At 53.0% G+C, this 25,001-nt stretch overlaps 2 protein-coding genes across 4 annotated transcripts; one reads left to right on the forward strand and one right to left on the reverse strand.

Moving 5' to 3' along the window:
* Positions 1–4,074: 4,074 nt before the first annotated feature.
* Positions 4,075–17,832, forward strand: CDC42EP1 (CDC42 effector protein 1). Its single transcript, XM_021554032.2, has 4 exons — positions 4,075–4,194; positions 9,681–9,963; positions 13,448–14,331; positions 15,353–17,832. The coding sequence occupies exons 3-4, from the start codon at positions 13,887–13,889 to the stop codon at positions 16,147–16,149; spliced, it is 1,242 nt and encodes a 413-aa protein (XP_021409707.2). The 5' UTR covers positions 4,075–4,194; positions 9,681–9,963; positions 13,448–13,886; the 3' UTR covers positions 16,150–17,832.
* Positions 17,833–18,715: 883 nt separating this feature from the next.
* LGALS2 (galectin 2) lies at positions 18,716–24,523 on the reverse strand. Of its 3 annotated transcripts, none has more exons than XM_031503649.2 (4): positions 24,430–24,523; positions 20,322–20,404; positions 19,954–20,113; positions 18,716–18,906 (listed from the first exon to the last, which is right to left on the reverse strand). In XM_031503649.2, exons 1-4 carry the CDS (start codon positions 24,433–24,435, stop codon positions 18,760–18,762), a joined length of 396 nt encoding a protein of 131 aa, XP_031359509.2. In that variant the 5' UTR covers positions 24,436–24,523; the 3' UTR covers positions 18,716–18,759. The 3 variants fall into 3 exon arrangements, with proteins under 3 accessions (XP_031359509.2, XP_077639248.1, XP_077639249.1); XM_077783122.1 differs by lacking the exon at positions 24,430–24,523 and adding an exon at positions 23,842–23,877; XM_077783123.1 differs by lacking the exon at positions 24,430–24,523 and adding an exon at positions 20,858–21,445.
* Positions 24,524–25,001: the final 478 nt, after the last annotated feature.

Here is a 25,001-nt window from a genome sequence, read left to right on the forward strand (position 1 = left end):
CAACTCAAGGATGAAGTAGTGTTTTCCACCTCTTAGGATGTAACTTTGGGACAGACTTGCATGTAAACCAACATTCAAAGCATTAAATCACAATAGGGCCTCAGCATTATCCTGGGAAAAAATAGCTTGGGAATGACAATGTCTCTAGTTAGCATCCTGCAAGCCCACTGAATTAAAACTCTTACTTGGCTGTGGGCCCCACGAGTGCTCCTGAGACCCTGGGCATGTCTCAGTCCTGCTGGTTTCAGTGTCACTCAGGTATTCTCACCAATCCCAGCCTTGGTAGCAGTAAAGGAGTAGAAATGGGCAGTGTGTACTTCCCTGAGTCCCACTTCTGCTTTCTGGGATATAGGTCTGTCATAGTGAATGAAGTCTGCCCCAGATCCAGGCTGGATGGATAAAACAAGTAGCTGACCTGCAGCCAGAGAAAGGCAAATGGGTTAAATGAGGCAGGGTCATCAGTCTGGGTTAGAAGTCAGAGAGGGAAGATGAGACTGCACAATAGAAATCAGTGTCTAGACAGCTTTGTAACAGCCAGCCATTCCTCTCCACTCCCACGTGTACCAGTTCTCCTCTCTATCTCCCCTATGTCCTCCTCTAGACCTCCCCAAACAGTCACTGAGAAGCCTTTTCCATCCTGGCCTCCCATCCCCTCCATCACCTTTGTGGACACCCACCTAGCAAACAAAACACTCCTACTCCACCCCCAGCAGAGCTCCAGCCTTGTGGGATGGACAGGTTTCCCCAGACAGTGCACATCATCCTCTCCAAGAACACTCCACTGCACTGCAGGATCATCACTGGTGCCCTCCACAAGGCCAGCTGCCCAGACCAAGGGTGTTTCCACCATCTCCCAGGAGCATTAGCTTAGGATGGGAGCAAAAAAGGACCAAGAGGCAAACTCTGGCTTGTCTTCACAGGGCAGATGAAGGCAAAGACACTGAGACAGTGAGAAGAACCAGCTCAGATGTCATCACAGAGACAAGCAAACTGTCTGTAAGAAGTTTGAATTCAGAAGAACAAATTGTCACCAAGACATCAACTGCTTAGCTGGGAACTCTGTTCACCCCATTCAGAAATACTCAGAGTGCTTCAACAGGACTAAATGAGGAGGCATAGATAGAAAACACTACTTCCATCTTCCCTTCCTCTTCTCTGAGATGATCCAAGTCCTGTATGGCTCCTCTCCTGAGCTGGTGCATAGACATGCCCCAGGATGTTCAGCTGCCAGAGCCCCTGAGTCACTGTCAGGCTGAGACTGGCCAGATGCTGATGGAGGAGAGGCAGGAGGGGTGATAGCACCCCACAACACTCATACTAAATATGTGCCATATCAGGGAAAGGGACAGGTCAGAACTACATCAGGACCTTTTCCTTTTGGCTGGGGAGCAAACCTGTCCAGGACATGATGAGAGAAAAGAGCTGAGTACATGGTAAGAGGGCAGAGTCTCCGTAGAGAGGGCAGAGAACAGCCAAGTGCTACCATCACTTGTAACACTGCTCCACAGCCATAGGGTGTCACCACCCTACCAGCCAACCTCTTGGGGAAGGAGGTGGCTGGGCAAAGCCAAAATGCTTTGGGTTGGCCTGGACTTAAACTGGAGCCCTTGCAAAGGGAAGGATATGGAGAGTCAAGGGCTGTGCCTGTTCCTGCCCCACAGACCTGCCAGGGCTCCTTTCTTCTGACTGTGTGACCTTCCCAAGACCTTTCATGGAATGGCTTTAAAATGACAGAGAGCAAGTATAGATTAGGTACAGAAAGAAATTCGCAACTGTGAGGGTGGGGAGGCACCAGAACAGGCTGGCCAGAGAAAGAGTGGATGCTTCATCCTTGGAAGTGTGCAAGGCCAGGTTGGATGGGGCTCTGGGCGACCTGGTCTAGTGGGAGTTATTCCTGCCCTTGGCAAGGGGGTTGGAACTGGATGAACTTTAAGGTCTTTTCCAACCCAAACACTTTTATTATTCAGTGATTCTGTGACCTACACTGCATTCAGCTATTTGTATCCTACAGTTGCTGCACTGAGCCAGGCCTCGGCTTACTTGAGGGGCTGTAACTCCCATCTGCTCCTGTTAATGCTGCTTAATGGTGTGTCCTCCAGGGCATCCACCAGAGGTGGCACAAAGCACCCCTCCACCCACGCTCAGCATGACCTGAGGACTACAAACCAAAGCTGAGATATGACAAATTCAGTGCAGATGTTACCTAAGCCAGAGCAGTATGGTGCCAGAGGCTAAGAAAAAAGCATCTTGGACCTTGTTTCCTCCTCCACATACCACCACAGCCACACCAGATGCCCTGCAGGATGTGACCCTAGATAACAAGGGAGGTCTCCAGCCCTTCTGGTGGCCGTATGGGATCTGTTCTGGAGCCATCATGGCTGAACAGGCACCCTCCCCTAAACCCTCCTCCATGCCTGGTGTTCCCAGTGCTCTCCATTCCTCTGTCCCAAAGCCAAAATACCCAGCTACCTCCTCGTTGTGGCCTGAGTGGGTCTTTGCCCTTTAGAGCATCCCACGGAGTTCAGCATCAGTCAGAGACAGCCATGGGAGGAATCAAAGCCTGGCATGTAGCAAGAGCTGTCTCTCACTTCCCAGGAAGCTAACGACAGACTCTCCCTTAGAACAGAGCTTCACAAGGCCCCAGAATGCAATCCTAGCCCTCTCTGGAGCTGGATGCCCATTTCCCCTGCAAAGAAGTCACGCCCTGCCACACAAATGCAATCCCTGGGCTAAGAGTCACAGACAGTCGCTTGCTGGAGCCCGCCCAAGAGCAATGAGCTTTCCAAGTCCTTTCCCTTTCTTGGGGGTCTGGTACTCACATAAACAGGAAGAGCCTGGCCCTCTCCCTCCCCCTTGCAGGGCTTGCCTCCCTCCCCTGCTCTGCGGCGGGCGCCGGCATGATGCAAGCCCAGCGCTGCGCTGCTTGCCCCCCTCGGGAGGAGCTGCCGGCTGGCCCCTGACCTCCAGGCTCCGCATTTCCTGCGGCAGCCCAGGAGGGAGACGAGGCCCCTTCTTCCAGACGCTGGGGCTGGGCGTAAAGGGGCCTCTATGGGCCAGCCTGCGGGGAAAAGGAAAGGTCACGGCGGTCCTTTGCCTGCAGCAGCCTGAGGTCGGAGGAGGCAAAGATGCCAGCAGCCCCGGTGGAGGTGGGAGCATCGCTGGGACACAGGCGTCCAGCCTAAATGACAGGGCAAGAGCCATGCTCCCGCCCCCGCCCTGCAGCCAGCTCTCCAAACCCTTCTTTATCTCCTGGCGTTTATTTTTAAAAGCTTTGTGTCCTTCTGTCCCAAAACCAAAGGCAGCCACATCAGGTCTGGGCTGCTGCCCAGGAGGGAGCAGAGCCTGTGCCTGCAGAAGGGTGCAGCTGCAAAGCCCAGTGCTGTTAACCCTCAGCAAACTAAGCCCAGCTGCAGGAATAGGTGCCTGTCCTAAAATTAAGAAGCTGGACTGTTGCCTAGGAGAGTATTACCCCTTTCCCCCAGCTTCCTCTAGGGAGGACTAAGCTGAGACAGGCATCCCTGACTCCTCCACACATCTCCCGTGGGTCATGACAGGGAACAGGACTGAGATCTGCAGAGGGAACCAGGAAGAAGGACAGAGCCCTGCTGAAGGCATTCAGTTTAAGAGGCATATCCCAATCTTCTGGGGTCCCAATCCACACTTGGGCTCTGTGCAAGCCCTGGCTTCTAAAGGCCCAGGATGCTGAGCACATGTGATGCCTGCTCTTCAGGACCTGGCAAGAGGTGCCGGATGCCTGGGGAGAGCAGGGAGGAGGGATGGCATCCCGGATGGAAACCTCTGGTATGCCTCTGCACTGATCTCCACTCTGCCCTGGAATGTGCCGGCCAGCAGCATGTGGGAAAGTGGAGGCAGCAGAGACCTTGGATGTGTCAGCTCCCCGGCTGAGTAAACAAGAGGAGCCCTGGCAAGCATTCAGCCCCAGCTATCCAAGACCTTGAAAAAAAAGGGGCTGGAAACAGGGAGGTTCTTCTGTCCTCTTCTTGCTCAATCTTTGCAATATGTGTCCTAACCTCTCCCCTACCTCAGGTGCTAACATCACCTCCTCATATCCCTAGCAAGTCTGGAGAAGAAGTGTGGGGAGAGACTCTCCCTGCAGAGTTTCCAGCACCATGCTGTTAGATCTAACATCCGGGAGAGACACTGCCTCAAAAGGAGGGTCTGGAGAAGAAAGAGGTAGGATAAAAGGATTTATCACCCCCCACCATGCACACATATCCATGCCCCTTGGCAGTCTCCCAGACAGCAGGGAGCACAGAGCATGAAGGGATCTTCCACCAATACTGGCAGTGCCTCAGGGAGCACAGTGATGGCTGGGACAGAGGCACAGTACAGCTCCCAGATAAATACCTTCCCAGCCTCACCTGGGGACATTCCCACTTGGGGGTGCAAGCTCCAGCCACACTCCAGGTTTCAGAGGCTCAAGAGAGGCTGACAGTGCATTCCCCAGTGCTGGTTGGAAACATGTTCCCACCGCTCTTCAGGTTGGCAGCATTGCCACCCTGGTCTCCTCTATAATGTGCACTCGCTGTGAGTCATCCCCTCATCCCCTCTGCACCCGGGTACAGGAACGTGGGCAAGAGGGGTGGGCTGGGGAAGGTCCCCCTGCATCCCACCAGTGGAACCCATCATCTCCTGGGGGCTGAACTCCTGCAGCAGTGGCACTAGGAGGTTGTGCCTTCTGGCCACCATCCCGTGTCCCCTATCGCTCCTCCACAGGCACAGACTCCCGGAGAATGAGCCATTGTTCCCCAGCCCTGCAGCCTCTTCCTGTCCCTGTAGGGCTGTGAGACAAACAAAAGCAGAGCCAGACGCCATGGGGAGGAGGCTGGATCTGCTCCCCTCCTCCAGATCCTGCAGCAGCCCCACAGGCAGGCAGACGGATGCCCGCCTTGGGGGAATGGGCAGGGACAACCCCTATTTTTAGCTGCTCCTGCATCCCCACCCCCTTCCTTCCGTGGGCCAAAAATACATGGGCTGGATGGACAGGCAAAATCATTAGGATTAAAGAGTTGTCCAGGCCTTCTGTCCAACCACTCCCCTGGTTTCACCTCTTCCCTTTGACCAGAACAGGTTCTCCAAGCACAGTCTCCCACTCCCAACATGGACGACTTATCTCTTAATCCCCATTCCCTATATCCCATATCCTCTCTCTGTACACTCTACCATTCCTCACCCCTGCATGCCACTCCCCCTCTGCTCTATGGATGCATCTCCCATTCCTTGATGGTCCCCTCTTCCATGCCACACCAGCCCTGAGGACATTCTCCCTTCCCCAGCTCCTCCTTTCCCCAAAACACCTTTCTGCACCTCCTCATGCAATTCATCTCCAAAAGGCTCTTTCCTCCCAAAGGCCCAGAGTTTCCCACTCACCCCATCCCCTCCTTCCCCTCTGCATCCCTTCTACCCTCACCATTTCCTCTTTCTCTCCCCACCCCAGGAACCTCCATCCCAGCTCCCTCCAGCCTGCATGGGCTTTAAACTTCTGTAGATATGCTCCCTTTCCTTGTCCTGCCAAGTGAACATATTTGAGGAAGGGCAAAGAGACTCACAGATCCCTCTGTACACAGAGAGCTGCTTCTCCAAGCACCAAATTTATATCTAAGCCCTCCCCCCAGTCCCTCCTGCACTGACTTTTACAAGGTCTATGAAAAAGAACTGGAGAATCAAGGGTGGGGTTGTTCTGGGGAGATGTAGTCTACATACATAAATATATATCTTTATATTTACATCTCCTTTCCTAGTACGTGGAATCACAGAAGTATTTCCAGGCCACAGGCAGCTGTTCCTGGATTACTTCTGGTTTATGCAACATCCTCACTCCCCCTCCCAGCTACGTCCCGAACCCCCCTTCCCTCTCCTCTGTGCCCATGTGAAACTCAGAGGGAAAGTATAAATCAGGGGCCATCCTGGGGTCTGTCCCTCCATCCTCACACCCAACAAGACCCCACAACATCCACAGCAGCCCTACAGCACCCCACATCCCTGGCCAACAGACAGGAATAGCAGGAGGAAGCTGGGGAGTGTGGGGGGAGGAGGAAAGATGAAAATATTTGGGATAGGAGGAGATGGGCAGAGGGAGGGAGGCAGCCCGCCAACAAGCCTGGGAACTCATCCGTACCTCCTCCTGGGCTTTGGCAAACCCCGAGGCTTTGAGTTCCCAGCCCTGCTCCCAGGGGAAAAGCACACACTCCCCCCTTTGCAAATCCCACAAGCAAGACGTGGTCAGTCCCATTCCTTCGTCCTCCCACTGCTCCAGGGGAGGGGAGGAGTTGGTGGGGAAAGTTAGAAGTGGGTGTTTACAGGGTTATCCACCCCACTTCTAGCATGAGTGCATCTAATCCAATGCTTCTGCCTGCCTGATGGTGCTCACCACAATCTCCCCACTTTCCTTCCCCAGTGCAACACAAAGATTCTGGGAACCAGACCACTCTGGTCCCTTTCCCTGCTTATCTCAAAGGCAACAGGCATGGTGTGGGGGACTTGCACCAAAAATGGGTTGAGCCTGGCCAAGCATATCTGGGGGTTCAGCCAGAGGAGAAATCACCCCAGTGGAGAAATTATAGGGCATGAGGGGATCCAGTGCCTACAAAGCCAGAGCTGGCATCAGGCCAGGGATGCTCTTGGCAAGACGCTGGGTGCTTGCACCTATCCCTTGCCCCAGGGTGTCCCCTCCTGCCACCACTCTGGCTTGGTCACCCTAAAACCGGCTTTGCCTTCAGCTCATCCCCAGGGCAGCGAGACATGGACTGGAGGCAGCACCGAGGGCCATGGGATGGGAGCAGTGAGAAGGGACCTGACAGAACCAGGGTGAGAGGGAGCTGGATGAGGCCATGCCTGGTGGGGCAAGGGAGCTCTCTGCACCCCCATCCCCATTGTGGCAGGGTTCTGTCCCCCATCCCACTGCTTGCAGTAATCCCCATACCCATGTGGTATGTGCCCTCATGGCCCCAAGAGAAGAATGGGAACATCTGGAAGTCACCTGCAAACGAGCAGCACTTTCAGTTAATGAGGAAATATGAGCCAGAGACTCTGGGCAGCAACAGGATATCTGCTTCTTGTGCACTGAGCAAGGCACCCCCTTCCCACAGAGCCCCCTGCCTGCCCTCCCTCCAGAAAGTTTCCAGCACTGCTGTGCTCCTGGAAGTCCATCCCTGGAAATTTCCCAGGGAAGGAGGGCAGGTGGAAAGGCAGCAAACTGAAATAGCAGGGAATATAAACCCATGGGTGTTTATGTGGAGTGGATCCTATCACAAGTTGGGATGCCTTCATCACCTTCGTTTGGCTTCTCCCAGGCACTGGGGAAACGGAGTAAAGGGATTTTTCTTTACTGGAGGGGAGTCCTGTATCAGCCTCCTTCAGGCATTGAGTTTGCAAGTGGAAGTGAGATAGGATGAAGGACTGAGCACCAGGAGGTGCGGCAGAGACTTCAGCCCTCCCACATCTGTCCATTCCTCTCTCCCTCCCCATCACCTTCAGTCACCCATAAGACCTCAACCCTGTGTTGGAGGGAGGAGTGCTGGGAAGATGAGGGGATGCAATTTGCATAGCCTTGTCTTTGATGTTGTGCAAATCCTCATCTGGGAAAGCTGCTGGGCCACTTGTCTGCTCCATGATAAGCCCAGTAGCCAGTCTCTCTGTAATGGTGAGACTGGAACTGCTGCCTGGGGCTTAGGGTTACAGATGGGATGAAAGGTTGGGGTGACTGAAGGTAAATGAGGTAGGTGGGCTGGGAGGGGTCCAGGCATAAGCTCCTACCCACGGCATCCATGGGTGGTTCAGTGACTCTGCAGCACTGTCCAGCCTCACAGCCACCTCTCATTTATCAGCCAAGATGGATAAATAGGCTGAGAAGCAGGATTGTATGGATTGAGTTTCCAGGCTGTTGTATATGAAAGAAGGGGGTGTAACCAAGCAGCCAGAGGCCAGGATGAGTACTGAGACCCAGAGATGGCACATACCCTGACTCTTGAGGTCTTCAAAGCACCTCCGTGCTAGACCTAGAAGTACAAAAGTCAGAGCTTGGCTGGCATGGCTGCAAGACCACAGGTTTGGGGAAGGATGCTGAAGAGAAGGCGTTTCCAGATGCTTTCCTGGAAATGAAGCCCATTCTGGCCCGGAGCACAGAGATGCATGGAGTAGGAGTAAGAAGGAGGCAGTGGAGAGCCAGCCCCCTGCAAGAAGCGGAACGTGGCCCCTATCCCATCTGGAAAAGATTTGTTCTGCATTCCCCAGTGAAGGTGGCTGCCATCGCCTGGGCTCTGCTTCCTGACATAGCCCCTGCTGCAGGGCACAGGGATGGGGGTGAGGGAGAGCCCCTCAGGCAGGGTGGGGAAAATGCCCTGGCAGGCCATGGGAGGAGACTCAAAGAAAAGGTCTTTTCCTGCCTCTCCCACCACCCCCATTAGCTTCCACTGAGCAGGACCTAGGGGAAGGAATGCCTACCATACCCCTGGCAAGCCAGGAGGATGCACTTCATGATTTCTCCTTTCCTCACTGATGGCAAAGTTCATCTACCAGAGCTAAGCTTCTATCTTCCTCCAAGACACAGACCCACCTAAAGTACCACCAACATATATACACATATGATCTTAATTCCTAATGGAGAAATTTTCCACAGAATGCAGAAACTCCAACTTCCATTTTTCAGAAGAGAAGCCACAGAACAGTGCCAAACCCTACTAGTGCTACTTAGCAAACCTCTGAGCAATAAGGTGCTCCTGCCTGTGCACCCCAACACAAGCAACCTGAGCCTAGTGAACGGCCAGGCTCCATTTTGACATCTCCTCTGCAGACATCTTGTCATCCCTTCAGCCAAGCCCTACTTAACCCCAACAAGTCTTGTCTCGCCTTCACCAGCAGAGACACCTCCCTTCTCCTCAACAAGGCCCTGAATAGGTGCTATGTGTGGCCAAGTGGTCCCCAGCAGAGCCACCAAGCCAAGTCTGGAGGCCATGAGGGTCACCAATGGCACTTATGATGCTATACACCCACCAGGAGGTTGCCCCTCATTGGCACTGATAGGGTCTCCTGCCCTGTGACTGTCAAGGGATAACACACAATGCCAGAGGGATGTGGTGTCCCACATGTGGGCAGAAGCTCTCCCTGGTGCCACCAAAGAGCACCTCCTTGCATTTCTCCGCTGCCACCCCCTCACCCTGGTGTGGCATGCTGTCGCTGGCATGACGCTTGTCCCGATGCATCAACACTTGTCCTGAGCCTGTAACAAACACCAGCCTGGCCCACATGGCCTTCAGGGAGGCTGCCATCCTAATGCCCAGCCCAGTGCTACCCACAGGTCCCTGTATGACCACCCACCCGCAGACCCCAGTCGTGACTGGAGTGCTACACCACCGGGAATTTCCTATCCAATATGGATCCGGGGACCCTATGTGATGCCCGAGGGGTCACACACACAGAGGGTTCAAACCCCTTTCCTTTGCCCTGCTCCTCTAACCAGGTTAGACAGCGACCTGGCCTTCTCCCTTCCCCCAAACCCACTGGAGCAGGCACCCGGAGCGGGAGGCAGCCAATGCCGGCAGACGGGAAATGGCACCGGGGAAGCGGGGAGGAGGAGGGGAGCGGCAGAGAAGTTCCTGAAGTTTTCTGTCCTGGATAGCTGGAATAAATCTCATTTTCTCTGGTCTCCTTGCCGAGTCGAGGATTGGCTCGGCAGTGCTGCAGCCCGCCCTCCTCCTTCCCACGTCCCCTCCCCGCCAGCTTCGCTCCCTCTCTCCCGTGGCATCAGGGCGTCAGCCTGGGAGAGCCAGCCTTGGGGGGACAGCCGTGGGAAAAGGAGGGGGGCAATGCCTCCCCTTTCTCCCCCACTCCGTTCCGGAACTCGGCGCCGGTAATCCTTGGAACAAGTTACAGGGGCCTGTGGAGAGCGTCTCGCAACTTTTCGTCTGGAGGACGGGGAAAAATAATAATCCTGGTTCGAAAGAGGTAAATCCTGAAAGTTTTGGTTCATCAGTTTGTAGAGCTGGGGGTAGGGGGGTGTTGGGACAAGAAGGAAAAGGGTGGAGAGGGTGTTTGTAGAGGGGAGAGACGGGAGAGGTGGCAAGGCGATAGAGACGGGAAGGATGGTAAAAAAGAAAGGGAGCAGAAAGCAGGAATGCAACAGGAAACTGGGAGAGAGGAGAGGGGACACGGGACGGGGGAGGGGGGGAGAGGCGGGAAGGAAAGGGAGTGAGAAGACGGTCCCACGGATGGGGGAAGGCAAGAGGACGCTTGTCTCCCAAACCTTGCTCTGGGTACCCCTGAAAGCCCCACAGGCTCTCGGCACCTCAATTTTAGGGGTATGGAGGAAGAAAGGGAGGCACTTTTTCACAAGTGGGCAGGGAAGAGATGGCTGGAAACTGCCCACCTCCATAGCTCCAACCTCCCTCTATGTCCCAGAATGTCTGCTCGGAAAAATATCCTTGTTATACAGAGATATCACTATGTATATATATAGCGGCCAGAAGCACAGGAGTCAGATTTAGGCGTCTGCCTACTGCCCGGCACTGCTCCAGGGAAGCTGAAAGAGGCCCAACCCAGACAGCCAAGCCCCTTTCCCCCTTCCCCAAAAGCCTGTCCCTGCTGCTTTCCTCATCCCAAAGCAGTCACCCAATAGGGGAACTCTGCCTCCCTTCCTTCGGGGAAAGGGAGGTTTTTCATCACTCAGGAAGGCTGGGAAAGCCTTCCTGGCCACCCACAGCCATTTCCACCCGCTCTTCCTGCTGTTGAGACCACCCCAAATTTCTCACTCCCTTTTGCAGTATGTCCCCTTTGGGAGAGGGAAGAGGCTGCTTTCAGCAGCTCTATCCAACTAGACATCTGGATTATTTTCCCCTCCTTTCTGGTTTCCGCTCTTCCCAGCAAGCTGAACAGCTCTGGCCATTCCCAGCTAGCGGAAAACCAGTGGCAACCAGCTGAACTCAGGGGGAAACTGGGGAGGCCAGTCTGGGGGGAGGAGGAGGAGGTGGTGGCTCTTTGAGGCAGGGGGCTTCCCAGAGGAGGAAGACAGGAACCACAGAGAATATGCCAGGGAAGGGGAGGTCATGGTGGGCTGTGGGCTTGCTGTGCCAGGAACTGGTGAACACCAAGGGCTGCCAGATGGAAGCAGTGGCACCCAGACAGAGAGATGGCCAGGCAGAGGGGTCCCTTTGCCCAGTGGAGGAAAGGACAGCACACAGGTCACCCTTTGCCCACAGAATCACGAGTTTCCCTGGCGTGGAGAAGGCTGTTTGGGTGAAGGGGAGGGCTCAAAGGGGGCAGGGAGCCACACCAGGGGTAGAAGGAAAGAAGGGAAAGGGGGAGGCTGGAAGGGGAAAAGCCCAACAGGCCTGCCAGAAACCTGCCATCCAGGTAGGGTTGGGCACCAACTGCTTCACTCCCTCCCTCCTCTTCCCAGTGCTTGCTGCCTGCCAGCAGGCAAGGAGAGCCAGGGGCCAGGAGTTGCTGGCTTGGTTCCCTGTGGTGACCAAGAGACAAGGAAGGAGAAACACTTTCCTCCACCCCACTCCCTCACTCAGTAGTTGTCCAGATAGGGAACAAGGGGATGTTCTCCTACATCCCCCACCTTTTCCTTGTCTCCCCACCCCATCCCAAGGTGTGATGGCCCCCATAGGGGTGTGCAGGGCAGCTGTGTTGTGTGGGGGATCTGGGGCAGGGTAGGAGGGTTCCCCCTCAGAGCAGCCCTGGCTGGTGCAGCACATGCTAAAGGGGACAGCCCCCACTTTGGGTTTCTCAGGGGCTCCAATGTGCAGAGGAAAGGGAAAACTTGAGTGCTGTAGCTCACCTAATCCCCACTCCCAGAGTCATGTGCTTTCCTGGGAGATCCTGGGGACAGCTCAAAAATACGGTTGCATCTCTCTCCCTGTGGTCCCAAGACCCCAGTTGTGCTGCAGGGACCACCCCAGTAGTTTCTTTTGCACTCTAGGAGAGCCCTGACCCAATAGCTATGGGTGGGCTTCTGCCACAGAAAGGAAATAGCTCCTCAGTTGTCCCCTCACCCCAAATCTGCCACGTGCCTGGTTTGTCCTGGCTGCAAGGCAGCACTGCATGGTGTCTGTGGGCAGAAGGAAGACATGAAATGCATGAGCTGGGGGTCAGCAGAAACCCAACCTGCCACCATTCTGTCCCTGTGGCCACCAGCCACTGCCACCCCAGGAGGCACTGCCACCTTGGGGAGGCAGCCAATGGTGCTGGGCGCTGCTGGGGGAGGTTTGTTTTCCTTCCCCCAGTCATTAACCCCTGGCAGATAAGAGAGGCCCCGGGTGAGCAAACAAGGCTAGGGCAAAGCAAAAAATGCATCTAGCCAGCCAGGAAAGCAATTTCATGTCCAGGAGTCCCCTTCACCAGAGCCTTTTCCATCGTGGCACTGCCTGGCTGCTCCAAGGCAATGCACAGACAAGGAGGAGAGGCAGGGAACGTGGCAGGGGAAGCCATGCAGCAGTGGGGGTCCCAGCACATAGAGATCAAGAGATGTGAGGTGACGAAGGAATGCTGTCCTCCACAGCCAGCCCTGCTGGAGGGACTCAGCTCTGTCCTGATGCTCCAGCCGCAGAACTGAGCCCAGGGAAGGATACACCCCCAGCTGGCTACTCAGGCCAGTGACACTCTGAGATGCCCCTCAACCAAACCCTCTCCTTTCCCCAACCCACTCTCTTGCACTTGCTATGCCCACCAACAAGGGATCTGCCCATCTGAGAGTCCTCCCCACTGACTGGGAGGTCATCACCCTGCCGTGCATCCAGCTGCTGCTTCCTGCCTGCCCCTCAGTGCCTCTGGGACCCACCCCAGAGTGGGTCTGACTGCAGGCACCCACCCCACCTTCTCCTCCAGCCTCAGGCAATCACCTCCTTTGCCATGCCTCGGTTTCCCCTGTCTGCAGAGCAGCTGCCCTCCCCACACTGCCAACTCCCTGCTTCTCCAACATGTCTGCCCAGCACCCGGAGACCCAGCCAGTGAAGGACAAACAAAGCAATATACAAATATTGCATTTTTGCTTCCCACCACTCCTCCCCGAGAAGCACATGGGCCCCAGGCCTCACCCTCTCCTCAAGGGTTCATCTGAATAGCAAAAAGGAGGGAGAGGTTTCTCACCCCAGGAGCTGGGACAGCCAAGCAGGGCATTGCTCTGGGAGGAGGTTCTGCCTCGGAGGGAAATCCTCAGCCTGTGTTGTGGCGTGGGTCTGGCAAAGCTGCTTTGCAGACGGGAAACTAAGGCGTACTGAGGCAGGTCAGCAAGGTGAGGAGACATGTTTTTGGAGGAAAGTCTTTTTCTTCCTCCCCAAAAGAAGGGCCAGATAAGGGGGCAGCCAGTAGCAAGCTCACCACTGCCTTATGCACCACATTTAACCTCCTCAGGGAGTTCTGTGGATACAGCCAATGGGATTGGGAAAATCCTGTCCAAGGCCTTCACTGCTCATCTTGCCTTGTTTAGGTGGCCAACAAGGGGACCAATGCTCTTGCCCTGATGGTCCACCTGAAGCTCTCTTCATTGCCTGCTGCCCCATCCGTGACTGGCTCCACTCGCCCAGTGGCAGTAGAAGACAGTGGATTAACCCCCAGGTCCACAATCAGACACAGCTTCCAGTGACCTCTGCAGAAGGGGGGGTGACCCAGACACCCCCTGGGGACATCTCCGTGCCACCACTGTCCTCACCACTGAGGACGTACCCTCTGAAGGTGATTTCATGAGCGCAACGTAGTGCAGGGAAGCAGGAAACCTGCCGAAAGCCAAAGTGACATGAGCTGTTATCCCAAGAGCATCGGAGCAGAAGCACTGGGGAGGCTGGGGATGTGACAGACCATCCCAGTGCCGGAAGCCTGGTGAGGGCTGATTTTTGGAGCTTTTTCAAAGGCAGGGTGAAGGGTGCAACATGAGCCTGGGCAAGCTGCCGGTGCTCAGCTGGGTGTCGGGCTCCCATGGCAAGCGGCGGCTGAAGTCGGAGCTGACGCCAGACATGATCAGCCCGCCACTGGGCGACTTCCGGCACACCATGCACGTGGGGCGCGGCGGGGACGTCTTCGGGGACACCTCTTTCCTCAGCAACCACGGCGGGGCTGACACGGCCAAACACAACAACTTCTTCGCCCGGACGCTGCGGCACGTCCGCCGGACCCCGCTGAAGAGACGGGGCAGCGGGGGCCAGGTGGGGGCCTCGCCCGCCCCCCCGGCCATCTCACCCATCATCAAGAACGCCGTGTCGCTGCCGCAGCTCAACGAGGGAGTGTATGATGGAGCCAGCGGCGGCCGGGCCTTGACCAGCAAGTTCTCCTTCAAAAGTGCCTCCAACAGCTTCTCCAAAACACACCAGGCCTACGGTGAGTGAAGTGCAAGGCAGAAGCTGGTGCCCAGGTACTGAGCATCCTCTGCAGCCCTCCTCCATTGCTCCGTGCCTCAGTTTCCTCTGCAGTGAGGAGCTTAGGGTTTTAAGGAGAGATGGGATATTTAAGACTGCCCCATCTTGACAATCCTTCCAAGCAGATAATCCTAACCTTGCTCTGAACCACGGTCCTTGCTCCTGCCCTTGGAAGGTCTCCCAGGGTGTCCCTCAAAGCAGGGAAGGGATGGTTTCTCTGTTTCTGGCCCTGTCCTGTAGCCCCATACAGCTGGCAGCCTGTAAGACTCCTGTAAGGAAGCACCCTCCATGTACCCTCAGTCTTACTACACCTTTCACTTGAGCAGCCTCCCTGAAGAAGCCAAAAAGGTGCTGGGACAGTGAAGCAATTCCCACTCCAAGGCTGTGAGGTCAAAGGGACCCACAGCATGGCCTTCCCCACCTCAACACAGGTGCTCTAACCCTGTCCCTAGCTTTGCCAACCTCTACATCTCCATGTGTTGCTCCTTAGGGATTCCACCACCCTTCTCCATCGTCCACATCCCCCCCTGCCAGCCAGGGTGTGCTTTGGGGAAGGGTTGTGGGAAGGATGGAACAGGACATCTGTGTGGCTCCTCTCCAGCCTCATAGCACTGGGCTGTGCTCAGCTTTTCCCTAGGGAGGGAGGTCTGGAGCAGAAGCGGGGTTGGATCTGGGGTGCCTGCAGCAGCCGGGGGAGGTGGCCGGGCTCAGAGGGAAAGGCAGGCTGAGGCAATGCTGCCATCTCCTGGTCTCACCTGCCTGGCTATGCCCCCACTGCCATCTTAACGAGCCCAGAGCCCACCTGGAGACCCCCTGCTGGAACTCTGGGCTTTGGAGGTGTCCACAGAGACACTGACCTGTCGTTTAGAGGCCAGTGCCACTGACAGGAGCATGACCTGATCCACTTTGTCAGCAGTGTCCCTTTTCCCCTGTAGAAGTAAGTCAGGCTTCCTCCCTCACCAGCCATACCTTCTGCCTCACAGGGCTGGAGTCCGGATTTTGTACCATCCCTCGTGTCCCTCGCTTGGAAAAGGCCCAAGAGAGCACCTGTCCTGGGGAAGATGAGCTGGATCGCTCCGACTCCCTGCTGTCCTTCCGCCTAGACCTGGGGCCCTCCCTGATGAGCGAACTCCTCCAGGTGATGAGCTTCTCTGAAACCAATGGCAGCAAGGTGGGGGAGGATGGCCCACACCTCCTGTGCGAAGAGGGAACCAAGGACAGGGTTCCTCCAGCAGTTCATGCATCCTATGAAGAGGACAAGGCAGCATCCAGCTTCTGGGACCACTCCAGGCAGAGCAACCTGTCAGGGGCCAGCTCACTGCCAGGTCTGTCGATCCATGCCAATGGAGAAGCACATGCCATTGAAGGCGCTGGACCAAACTCTCTCTGGGTTTCAGGGCCAGGGGCGGTGTCCAAAGGGTCCCCATGGCAAGGCCACTGGAACGACTGCACCATTGAGGCTGGAGAATTTGACCGAGCAACCCAGGTCCTGGCCCGCCATTACGGTGGGACCAGCACCCCACGGAGCTCGGAGAAGGGTGAGGGTCCCCGGCAGGCCCGGACACAGACCCCGTGGGAGAGCCCCAGCAGCAGCTTGTGGGGGTCACAAGTGACAAGGGAGAGCCGGTCCCCCGAGGCCAGCTGGAACCAAGGAGAGGAGGAGGAGGAGACCAAGCTCTCCAGCCTGCAGGAAAGCTACAGTGGTGCCCGAGGGGGCCGCAGCAATTCCTTCGAGTATGCCGATGAGGAGGAGGAAGAGGACGATGAAGTCAAGGTGTGAACAGCCATCCCGCCCATCACAGGCCCCACCAGAGACACTGGTGCCGGGTCTTTGCCCTCCTCCCTGTGCCCTACCTGCTGGTGCCAGTGTCACCAACAGACCCAGTGGATGACCTCCTTGCCAACTGGGGGCACTGGGCAGGCCGGGGAGGACAGGAGGAGAGCCCATGTCCTGGGGGGCTCCCTGGGCTGGGCCAGGCTGCTGCAGAAGGCCAGTGGGCTCCACAGAGCCAGGCATAGCATCCCTTCTCCAGCCTCATGGCCATTAGACATCAAAGGAACATTCCCATGTGCCAAAGGAACCCCAAATCCTTCCTACTCCATCCCATTCTCCCCAGAACCCTCTCTCTCAACCCTCAGCCTAGCTCTACCAGCACGTCTGGGGACATACTCCATCCTTCCACTGACGTTCCCAACCATCCTCTGCAATGGCACACATGCCTCCCCAGAGATATTCCCACTGATAGCTCTGGCATGTAAGGGACGGGGTTTCCCCAGCTCCAGCTGGTGCAAGATCCTTCAGAATAGCATATCTATCAGGGGAAGGTCAGCTGGGGTTTCAAAGGGCAGGCAAACCCCACAGAGCTGAGCTTTCTCTTTTCCCTACCCACCCTGAAAAAGCTGTGTGCTCAGTGTTCAGGAGGTGAGAGCATGCACAGAAATAATCAGGAACGTTTCCACTTGCCTCCTGCTGCTGGGCATCACTTAGGACAACTTCCTTCCTGACCCCGCCCTCCCCTCAGCAATTGAGCAGCAATTGAGAGGGGAGAAACTTTTGGCTGACTGGTGGCAAAGGCAGGTTGTCAGGTCACCAAATTCTGCAGTTCAGGCCCTAAAAATCCCTTCTTTTCCCCCTGTCTCAGAACAAGGAGACTCCTCTGCAGCCACTCGCTTTGTGCCACCATCCTCGTGGTGGTGGCACAGTTTGTCTCTCCATCCTTGTCCCCCTCCCCATTCCCCACACACACGCCCCTCTTTGCAGCACACCCCTTCCCAAGGGTCATGTGGACCCTGGCTGATGTCCCTCGCCGAGTGGCCGTGGGTGACACAGCCGCCCTGGAATGAGCTGCCCCCCACGCTGGCCCATATGCAAACTGGCCCTCATAGAAGCGCCTTTGTGCCGTGGTGTGGAGCCAACATGCTCGGGGGCTGAGGTCACTGGAGGGACCCTCACAGGACCCCCCTTGTTCTCTGGGACAGGAGGGGGTGTGCAGTGGGAGGAGATGCTGGGCCATGGCTGCAGGACTCTGCTCTCACACAGTGCACCCACCACCCGGCTGCTTTTGCCAGGAAGCTCTTCAAAGCAAGATAAAGAGCTGCAGGGTGTGCGCATGCTGCATGTGGAAGTGCCACTTGCAGCCAGGCCACCAAGGTTAAGGGCAAGCCCATGTTCCCCAGCCTCCCCAAGGGGCTGCCTCATGCCAGCCACCAGCAACAAACCAGGGCAGGAACCAGCTTCAGGAAGTCCCCAGGTCTGGCCACTGGCACCCAGAGGATCAGCCTTACTCTCCCTTGCACCTTCCAGGGTGTGGACCTGGGCTCTCAGGATGAGCTCCCCTCTGCCCTCTGCTTCCCAGACCATAACACAAGACCAAAGACCCATATCTGTGGAATTATCCTTCCTGCCTTCCCTCTGTATCCCATGCACTTATTATTGTCCTTATTAAAACAGTTTTGATACTAACTTCTCTGGTGCGTCCCCTTGGCTGCTGTGATCTTATTGTCTTCCTTGCTGTGTCTACTGAAGCCCCAGCACCAATCCCTCCATTTTGGCGGTGAGGAAGTGAAGAGAGAGGGCAAGGACACTGCCACCTTGCCTTGGACAAGGCTCTCTCTAAGATGCTCTTCTACTCTGCTCTCCTCCCACCCAGCCTGAAGTGTCCCAATGTTTGCTGTCACACATCAATCTCACTTTTGGGCTGGCAAGATACTTTTCAATTAGAGCAGCAGTGTGTAATAATTGGGACTATTTGCCTGTAGTCCTGTGCAAGCCACAAAACTCAGCCTAAATCCCACTGCCTCCCCTGCCCCATTTTCGATGAGTAGGATCCGCTGTGAAAATGTCAAAGTAATGGCTAACCTGACTGAAATGTGCCAGCAGGTGAGTGAGGTGAGGTAGAAGGGAAAGTTGGACACAATCCATTATCTATGGCAGGAATGCTGGCTGGGGGAACACCTGTGCTGTCCATGCCACCTTTTAATTAAGCACTTTTGTAGCACCTAATGCCACATCAAATGCCACTTCATTTACATTTATGCCTTCCTTCCCATTTCACCATCCCCCCTTCCCAAAAGCTCGGTTGCAGGAAGTAATGGAGCTTTGTGAAAAGATTACACAACTGTTTCCCAAGCAATCATATAGTGTCCTCATCCTGTACCCCACCTATAGCCTGCTTTGTCCTGCCTACTATCCCTTCGAGCCCACAGCCTGTTCTGACCTGGAAGGTACCTGGCATTATCCAACAAATGGCTTCTTTCCTATTGCTGGGAGAACCTTGGACTTTGTCAGTGGCTTGCACAGAGACACAAAGCTCTAACAGAAGACAAAGCAGCTGGAACAAGCAGTCTTCTACTGGCTTGGGTTTTTATTAGAGCTAGGATGCAGTGCCCATCAGGTCATCTTGAAGGAGATGATCTTTAAGCCTCCCACGATGCTTATGTAGTTGATATTGTGGTAGCCATGCCGGTTGGGGAAGCACACTTCGTGACCATCCGGCAGTTTCACACGGAATTTGTCTGACAGCATTTCAATGAAGAACTGGGAGAAAATATAGAAAGAAGGGCAGGAACAGGGCGCAAGGAGGGTTTTCAGTGCTGGGGGTTGAGGTGAGGGTGATTCAGGAAATGAGCAGTTGATATCAAGGGTCTAAGCAGGAATACAGACTATGACTGGAGACAGGATCTCTTCTGAGGCAGTTTCAGCTACTCAGGCTGTAAACTCAGAGCAGCTAAACCCAGGTATGTCTTTACATGTCTTCACAGAGCATATGGAATATGTACACCACCGCTCTCCTCTGAACAGGGCAGAATAAACCCAACCCCCCAGTGTTCTCAGCAGGTCACCAGGACACAGGAAAAGGAGCTTTGCTGATAAACATGCACAAGCAGACAGGACAAGAATGCATCACCGGTCATTGAAAACTAAAGGCAATATTCCCCAAAGCCATCACTTCACTACCCATTCCCCAAGAGCTAGTTCTGACTGAGGAAATAAGCTTTCTCTCCACAGCTATAGCAACTGGACTATTCCTAAATGAAGTGTTGTTAATGATTTGGGACATCAGATAAGGCGAGGCAGCAACTAGCACAGCATCCCTGGTAGGTAGAGAGAAAGGACAGATTGGCAGCATGGATCCAGGAGTAATAGGGACAGAAGAGTTCAGGGAGAGGCTTTTGGACATTGCTCCAAACTAGGGGTTGCCTTAAAGCCTGTGTTTACATAGGAAGGAGGAAGAGAAATAAGGTAAACAGCAGCAAAGCCCTGCTTCTTGGAGACTCCTTTTACTTTTATACATGCCCCAGGGTACACTCACCTCTTGGGCAGATGGAGGGGCAAGGAAGCACTTACAAAGCATGAGACAGACAGGACTCACTTAAAATCCCCAGAAACAGCATTGCAGTTTTTAAAGAGGAGTGGAAACAGCAATCAGGACAAAAAACCCAGAACAGGCACCATTGTGAGGGAGCAGGATGTATTGGGTGGGACCGGGAAAACTACGGTATGGGAATCTGCTAACCAGGGGCTTCCCCTCGCACCCCATAACCACCCCCACACACCACACATACCCCAGGCTGGCACCCTCACCTTGACAGTGCAACCCCTGAAGAAAGGAAGGTGGTGGTCACGATGTTCTGTCTGCCAGAAATCAGAGCACTTGGAGTTACAGACGATGACAGACTCATTGAAGCGGGGATTGAAGTGAAGTGCCAAATCTCTTGAGCTGCAGCCAAGATTGATGCTGAAGCTATAAATGAGCATGAGGAAAGTCATATGCATGGACAGGAGACGGTCTTGGAAGACAAGATCCACACACATCTCTGCACCCAGTTCCTCCATCAGTGTTGCAGGTGGCATAACAATGTGCTATTTTGTATCTGACAACCTTGGAAAACCACCTTCCTCTATAGCCCAACTTCAACCCCAGCATGCCAAGGTGGTTTCTTTGTACTTACCCAACAGTATCAGCAGATATTTTGCCCTTCACCTTCAGGGTGTTCCCAGGCTTCATATTCAGGTTTAAGATTTCAATATTTCCCTAAGGCAGAGAAAAATAGTCTGTGGGGTTCCTTCAGCCATTCCTCCTGACTTGCCACTGCAATTGAGAGGGTGCTGCTTGGAGGCATCCCAGCCAAGAGAACATATATTGCTCTCAGCTGGTGCTCCTCTCATGACGAAACCCTCCATGCTGCAAGTCTTGTGTGAACTTCTCATTCCATGAGAGAAGAGTGGGCTGAGTGAAACCCGCAAGAGAGAAGAGACATCAGAGAGAGAGGAAGTGAAAACTGACTTGTCCTCAGCAGAATGACGAGAAAGCAGGACAGGAGAGATACAAAGAGGGTAAACCAGAGGAGCACTGTTCAGGGTTTGGTGGAAAGCTGATGCTGCCCAAGAAATGCAGGTGGTGAGAGTGGCAATGACTTGCCAATCTTATTCAGCCTTGCTGAGCTGAGGACCCTGGGTGACAGAGGACAGGAGCAGCAGTGCTTACAGGCATTTTCCTCAGAGGGCAGGGTAACCAGGCAGGGAGAGACCAGCAGTTTAGCTCAGAAATGCTTTGCACATAGGACCTTACTGCTCTAAACTTCCCTGTGGCTTACACATTAACATGACTGCTGCCTCTGCAAAGCTCCAATGGCTGCTATTAAGCCAGGAGACTTTGATCCTAGTAAAAAACTTCCATATGTACACTTCTTACTAGGAATTCCAGGAAATAAAAGCAATCCCAGCCTCCTTGGTGGGCTCTCAGTGGAAGGACTATGACACACAGCCCTTAGGGTGCTACTTTAGACATGAGGTAGGACAAACATATTCCCACCTGGCCAAGGAGTGTGACCAGCATGTTCACTTATTTCCTGTGTGTAACAGCTCACCCAAAAGAACATCCCAGCTCCTTCCTTTTATGGCAATAGGCAGCTCCAAAATCCATACCAGCAGACAAATATGATCTCCATCATCCTTCCCCACAGTGCTCCAAAAAGGGCTCAAAGGGGTTTAGAGGAGAGGACAACCAACACACTCCCTCTAGATGGCATGAGTTATGGAGTGTCCTCTGCAGGAGTGACATAATGGCTCCTTCCCTTCTTGTGGCTCTAGATTCAGCTGTGTGGATTGCAATACCCTTATGTGGCAGCTCTTCTGCAACCTCCCATCCAAGCCCTATCTAGACCCAAACCTTTTAGCCTGAGGAGCCACACACCAGGCCACTTCAGGTTCAATAGTCCCATCCTGGAATGTTGTCCTCACAGGAGAGTATCACCTCTGCTGTCTTCTTCCCAGGTTAGAGCTATGATGTCAGTCAGTGCCCCTGACTTGTAAGACTCCTGAAGTCAAGTGGAAAAGGGAGATAGAGGAGGAGGAGGAAGAGGTCAAGGCTCGGGGGACCAGTTGTACCTCAGTCCCCCTCCCAAGCCCTACAGAGCACCTGAGTGCTCCTGCTGCTGTACAGACAGCTGGTAGATGGCTTCTACCCTTCCCTAAAACATCCTGAAGAAAGGAGAAGTACTGATAAGCACTCCTTCCCTGGAGGCATTTCCCACAAGCAAAGGGTCATAAAGTCTAGCAGGCTTGGGAAATTTGTTTGCTTTGGAAGATGCTGAAACTGTTGTTGAAACCTCCAGGGCTGAGCATGGAACCAGCAGGAACCATGCCGGGGATGGTGTTTTCTGGCACTGGGTCTCTTTCCCACCACACTGCTGTGTCCACGGCATACCTGTACACACCTTCACATCACACAGCTGCCATCCCAAGGATAATACAGAGCCCAGGATCCCCTTCTCAGATATTGGAGCAAAACTGAATGGCTGTAACTCGCTTTTTATCTGGAGAGTAAGGATTTGCTGTCTGAACGGTATCCTGGTATTCCAGTCTTAGTAAATATACCCATGAGAAGGGGGTCTTTTACAGACTTAGGCAAAGCAAACAAGCAGTACTTGCTTATTTTCATTAAGTATAAACATACTAAACCAATGCGTATCTTTCCAACACAGTTTATAAATGCCATACTTGTTGACCTTCATTACTTGGTTAAATTTGTAAACAAAACTTAGAGATACATACACAAATTAAAACCCCCAAACACAGTACACAGAAAAGCTAAAGTTGGACTAGGAGAACCCTCAGCTCGAGGTACAGTTTCTAATATGCAGGATTCCTATAACCTGGAAAAACCATAAACCACAATCATTCAGTTTCTGTCTAACCAGCACACAGTGTGTTAACAGGAGGGTATTATCCATCTGACAACAATTTGATGGATTTTTCCAGAACTATCTTTCACTTCCCAAGTGTAACACAGAAAACTTTAGTTCTGTCACCACCCTATCAATACCTACAGCAGTGGATATTGTTAATTGAATCAAGTCTTGTTTTAGATTTTGGCTTTGCTGTGCTGGTATAAATTTGACAGGCTCACCAGTGGGATTCAGGTGGCTTCCCAGAGGTTGCTCCAACCCATCGCATATGGCACCAACAATTCTCTATTTCCTGTGAGAATTCATACCAGGTAGGTATGTGAATTTGGTCTACAGGTGGTTGTGCCACTGCTGCAGTAATATTCATGGTGCCATCCATTTGTATGTGATCTTGGGCATTTGACACAAACAGTTTCAGCCTATCTGCAAGGTGACGAAGGGGAGGAGTTAATAGGGCTGGATTGACAGAAGCTACCATCAGGACTCACCTTAATTGATTACTTAAATACATGCTGCCTTTTGTACAGAGCTGCCAGAGCTGAGAATCCTGTAATTTTAAACAGCAGTAGGCTTTCCTGTGTCCTGTGTGTCTATGCCCCCAGCCCAGTAAGTAGCTCAGGTAGTCTATGAGTAGTTATGGTTACCTGGGGTAGTAGTTAAAAATACTCTATGTCACCAGAATCTTTCTTCCTCACTCAGCATGATCTGATCTCTGTGCATAAGGGAAACTTGTAATCAGTTTTGTATTCCCCTGAACATCTAGAATGTTCTTCCAGCAATATATCTTACTCTGCAGGGAACAGTAGGTGTGGGTTTCTCCACCCCCATCATCCACAGTTTCAGTTTTAATTAAAGGATGAACTTTTACCACTTTTGGGGTAGGGTAAGAGTCTGCCTCTAAATCATTGTACCAAATATCCCCATCCCATGTTTCAGGATCCTCACAATATACCACCCTATAGATGTGCTGGAATGAAATAGAGAATGATTCATGTGGGATTTTATCAAGTCATTTACCTAGATTTTTCTGCATCTATTTTTCTCATACTTCAGCTGCAGACAGTAGTTTTTTCTAATTGTTCATTTTTATTTAAAATAATATCTACTAGTTTTTACAATTTCTCCTATGTCCCTTTCTCAAAAGACAATGCTGTTCTAAGAACCTCATTTTCTCACTTCAAACACATAAATTTTACATCTGCAACCGTTTTCAGGTGGCAGTAAGCTTTTGATTTTTTGCATGCAAGATAAACAACCTCCCAAAACTGCACAAATAACTTACCTTCTTACCTTTCATGGGCAACTTACCTTTTCCTCCTCATCCTCTTTTTCATTCGACCTGCAAATTATTAATGTGATCAACTATTGCTTGTACATTATCACAATTAGTTTATGCCCCTCCCACCCCTGGAGGAGAGAGGCAATTACCAAACTTCTCCAGGAGGGAGTAAAATTTTAGCTTTACACTGGTCACCCTTGATAACCATTTTTCCTTCGGTCTCCCTCAGAGGGAGACAACCTGGGCACACCAGGCAGGAGAAAGCTGTCACCCACAGAGGGACAGTAAAAGTTACAGTAAATGCTTGGTCAATCTCCTTCAGAGGGTCAATCTCCCACCTGGAGGAAAGAGAAGTAAAAGTTCAGAACTGTTGAACAGGACTTTGGGTCAGAAAATGGTGATGCTAATTAAAATTTTATGATTCACTGTTGAAGTTGTCTGACCAAATGAAGGTGGAAAGGAGACTAAATGCCAGTTCAATAATGCTGACTTTATTTTACAAAATTAATCTTATATGGAAAAGAGAAACGGAGGGAGAGAGAAAGAGAGATGGGGAGATGAAGCAAGATAGGGCAAGTAGAAGGTAGTCACCTCCATGGATCTAGCAGCCTCCCGTTAGTCCTTCTGTGCCTTGGGCTTCTTGATGGTGGGTGTCATCCAGTTCACTTTATATCCTGAATGATTCTTATGCAGTCCCTTATTTGGGTAGAAAGCAGAGGTAGAAGTAACTTTCAGTTCCACATTATCATGTGAAGAAAGAGTAGGCATGGTTCTGCCATTGTGCATACTCAGATCTTAATTTGATGGTCACTGGGGGTCTGTTCTGGGAATTGTGTGAGACAAGTACCTCAAAAAAGAAGTGTCCTATTTGTGACCCCACTTCTAGCACTTGCACAGTAGTTCACTTCTTATCTAACACACACCACAGTTGAACTTGAACCTGAACAAAACCTGAACAGTTTTGTTTCAGTTCAACTGAACCAAAACTGAAACCTTGCTTCCTTCATAGGTTATGCATGGGCACTCGTGACTTTTGTTCTGCAACAAGTTCACCACCAAGCCCTTGTTTAAGATATATGCTGCAAATTACAAATCCTTTCCTTACAGCTGCCTGAGAGGGAGAGCAGCATGTGTCTCCTACTGTGTCCAGTTCTGGGCTCCTC

The sequence above is a fragment of the Lonchura striata genome, chromosome 5, assembly GCF_046129695.1.
Source record: "Lonchura striata isolate bLonStr1 chromosome 5, bLonStr1.mat, whole genome shotgun sequence".
Taxonomy (NCBI): Eukaryota; Metazoa; Chordata; class Aves; order Passeriformes; family Estrildidae; genus Lonchura; species Lonchura striata.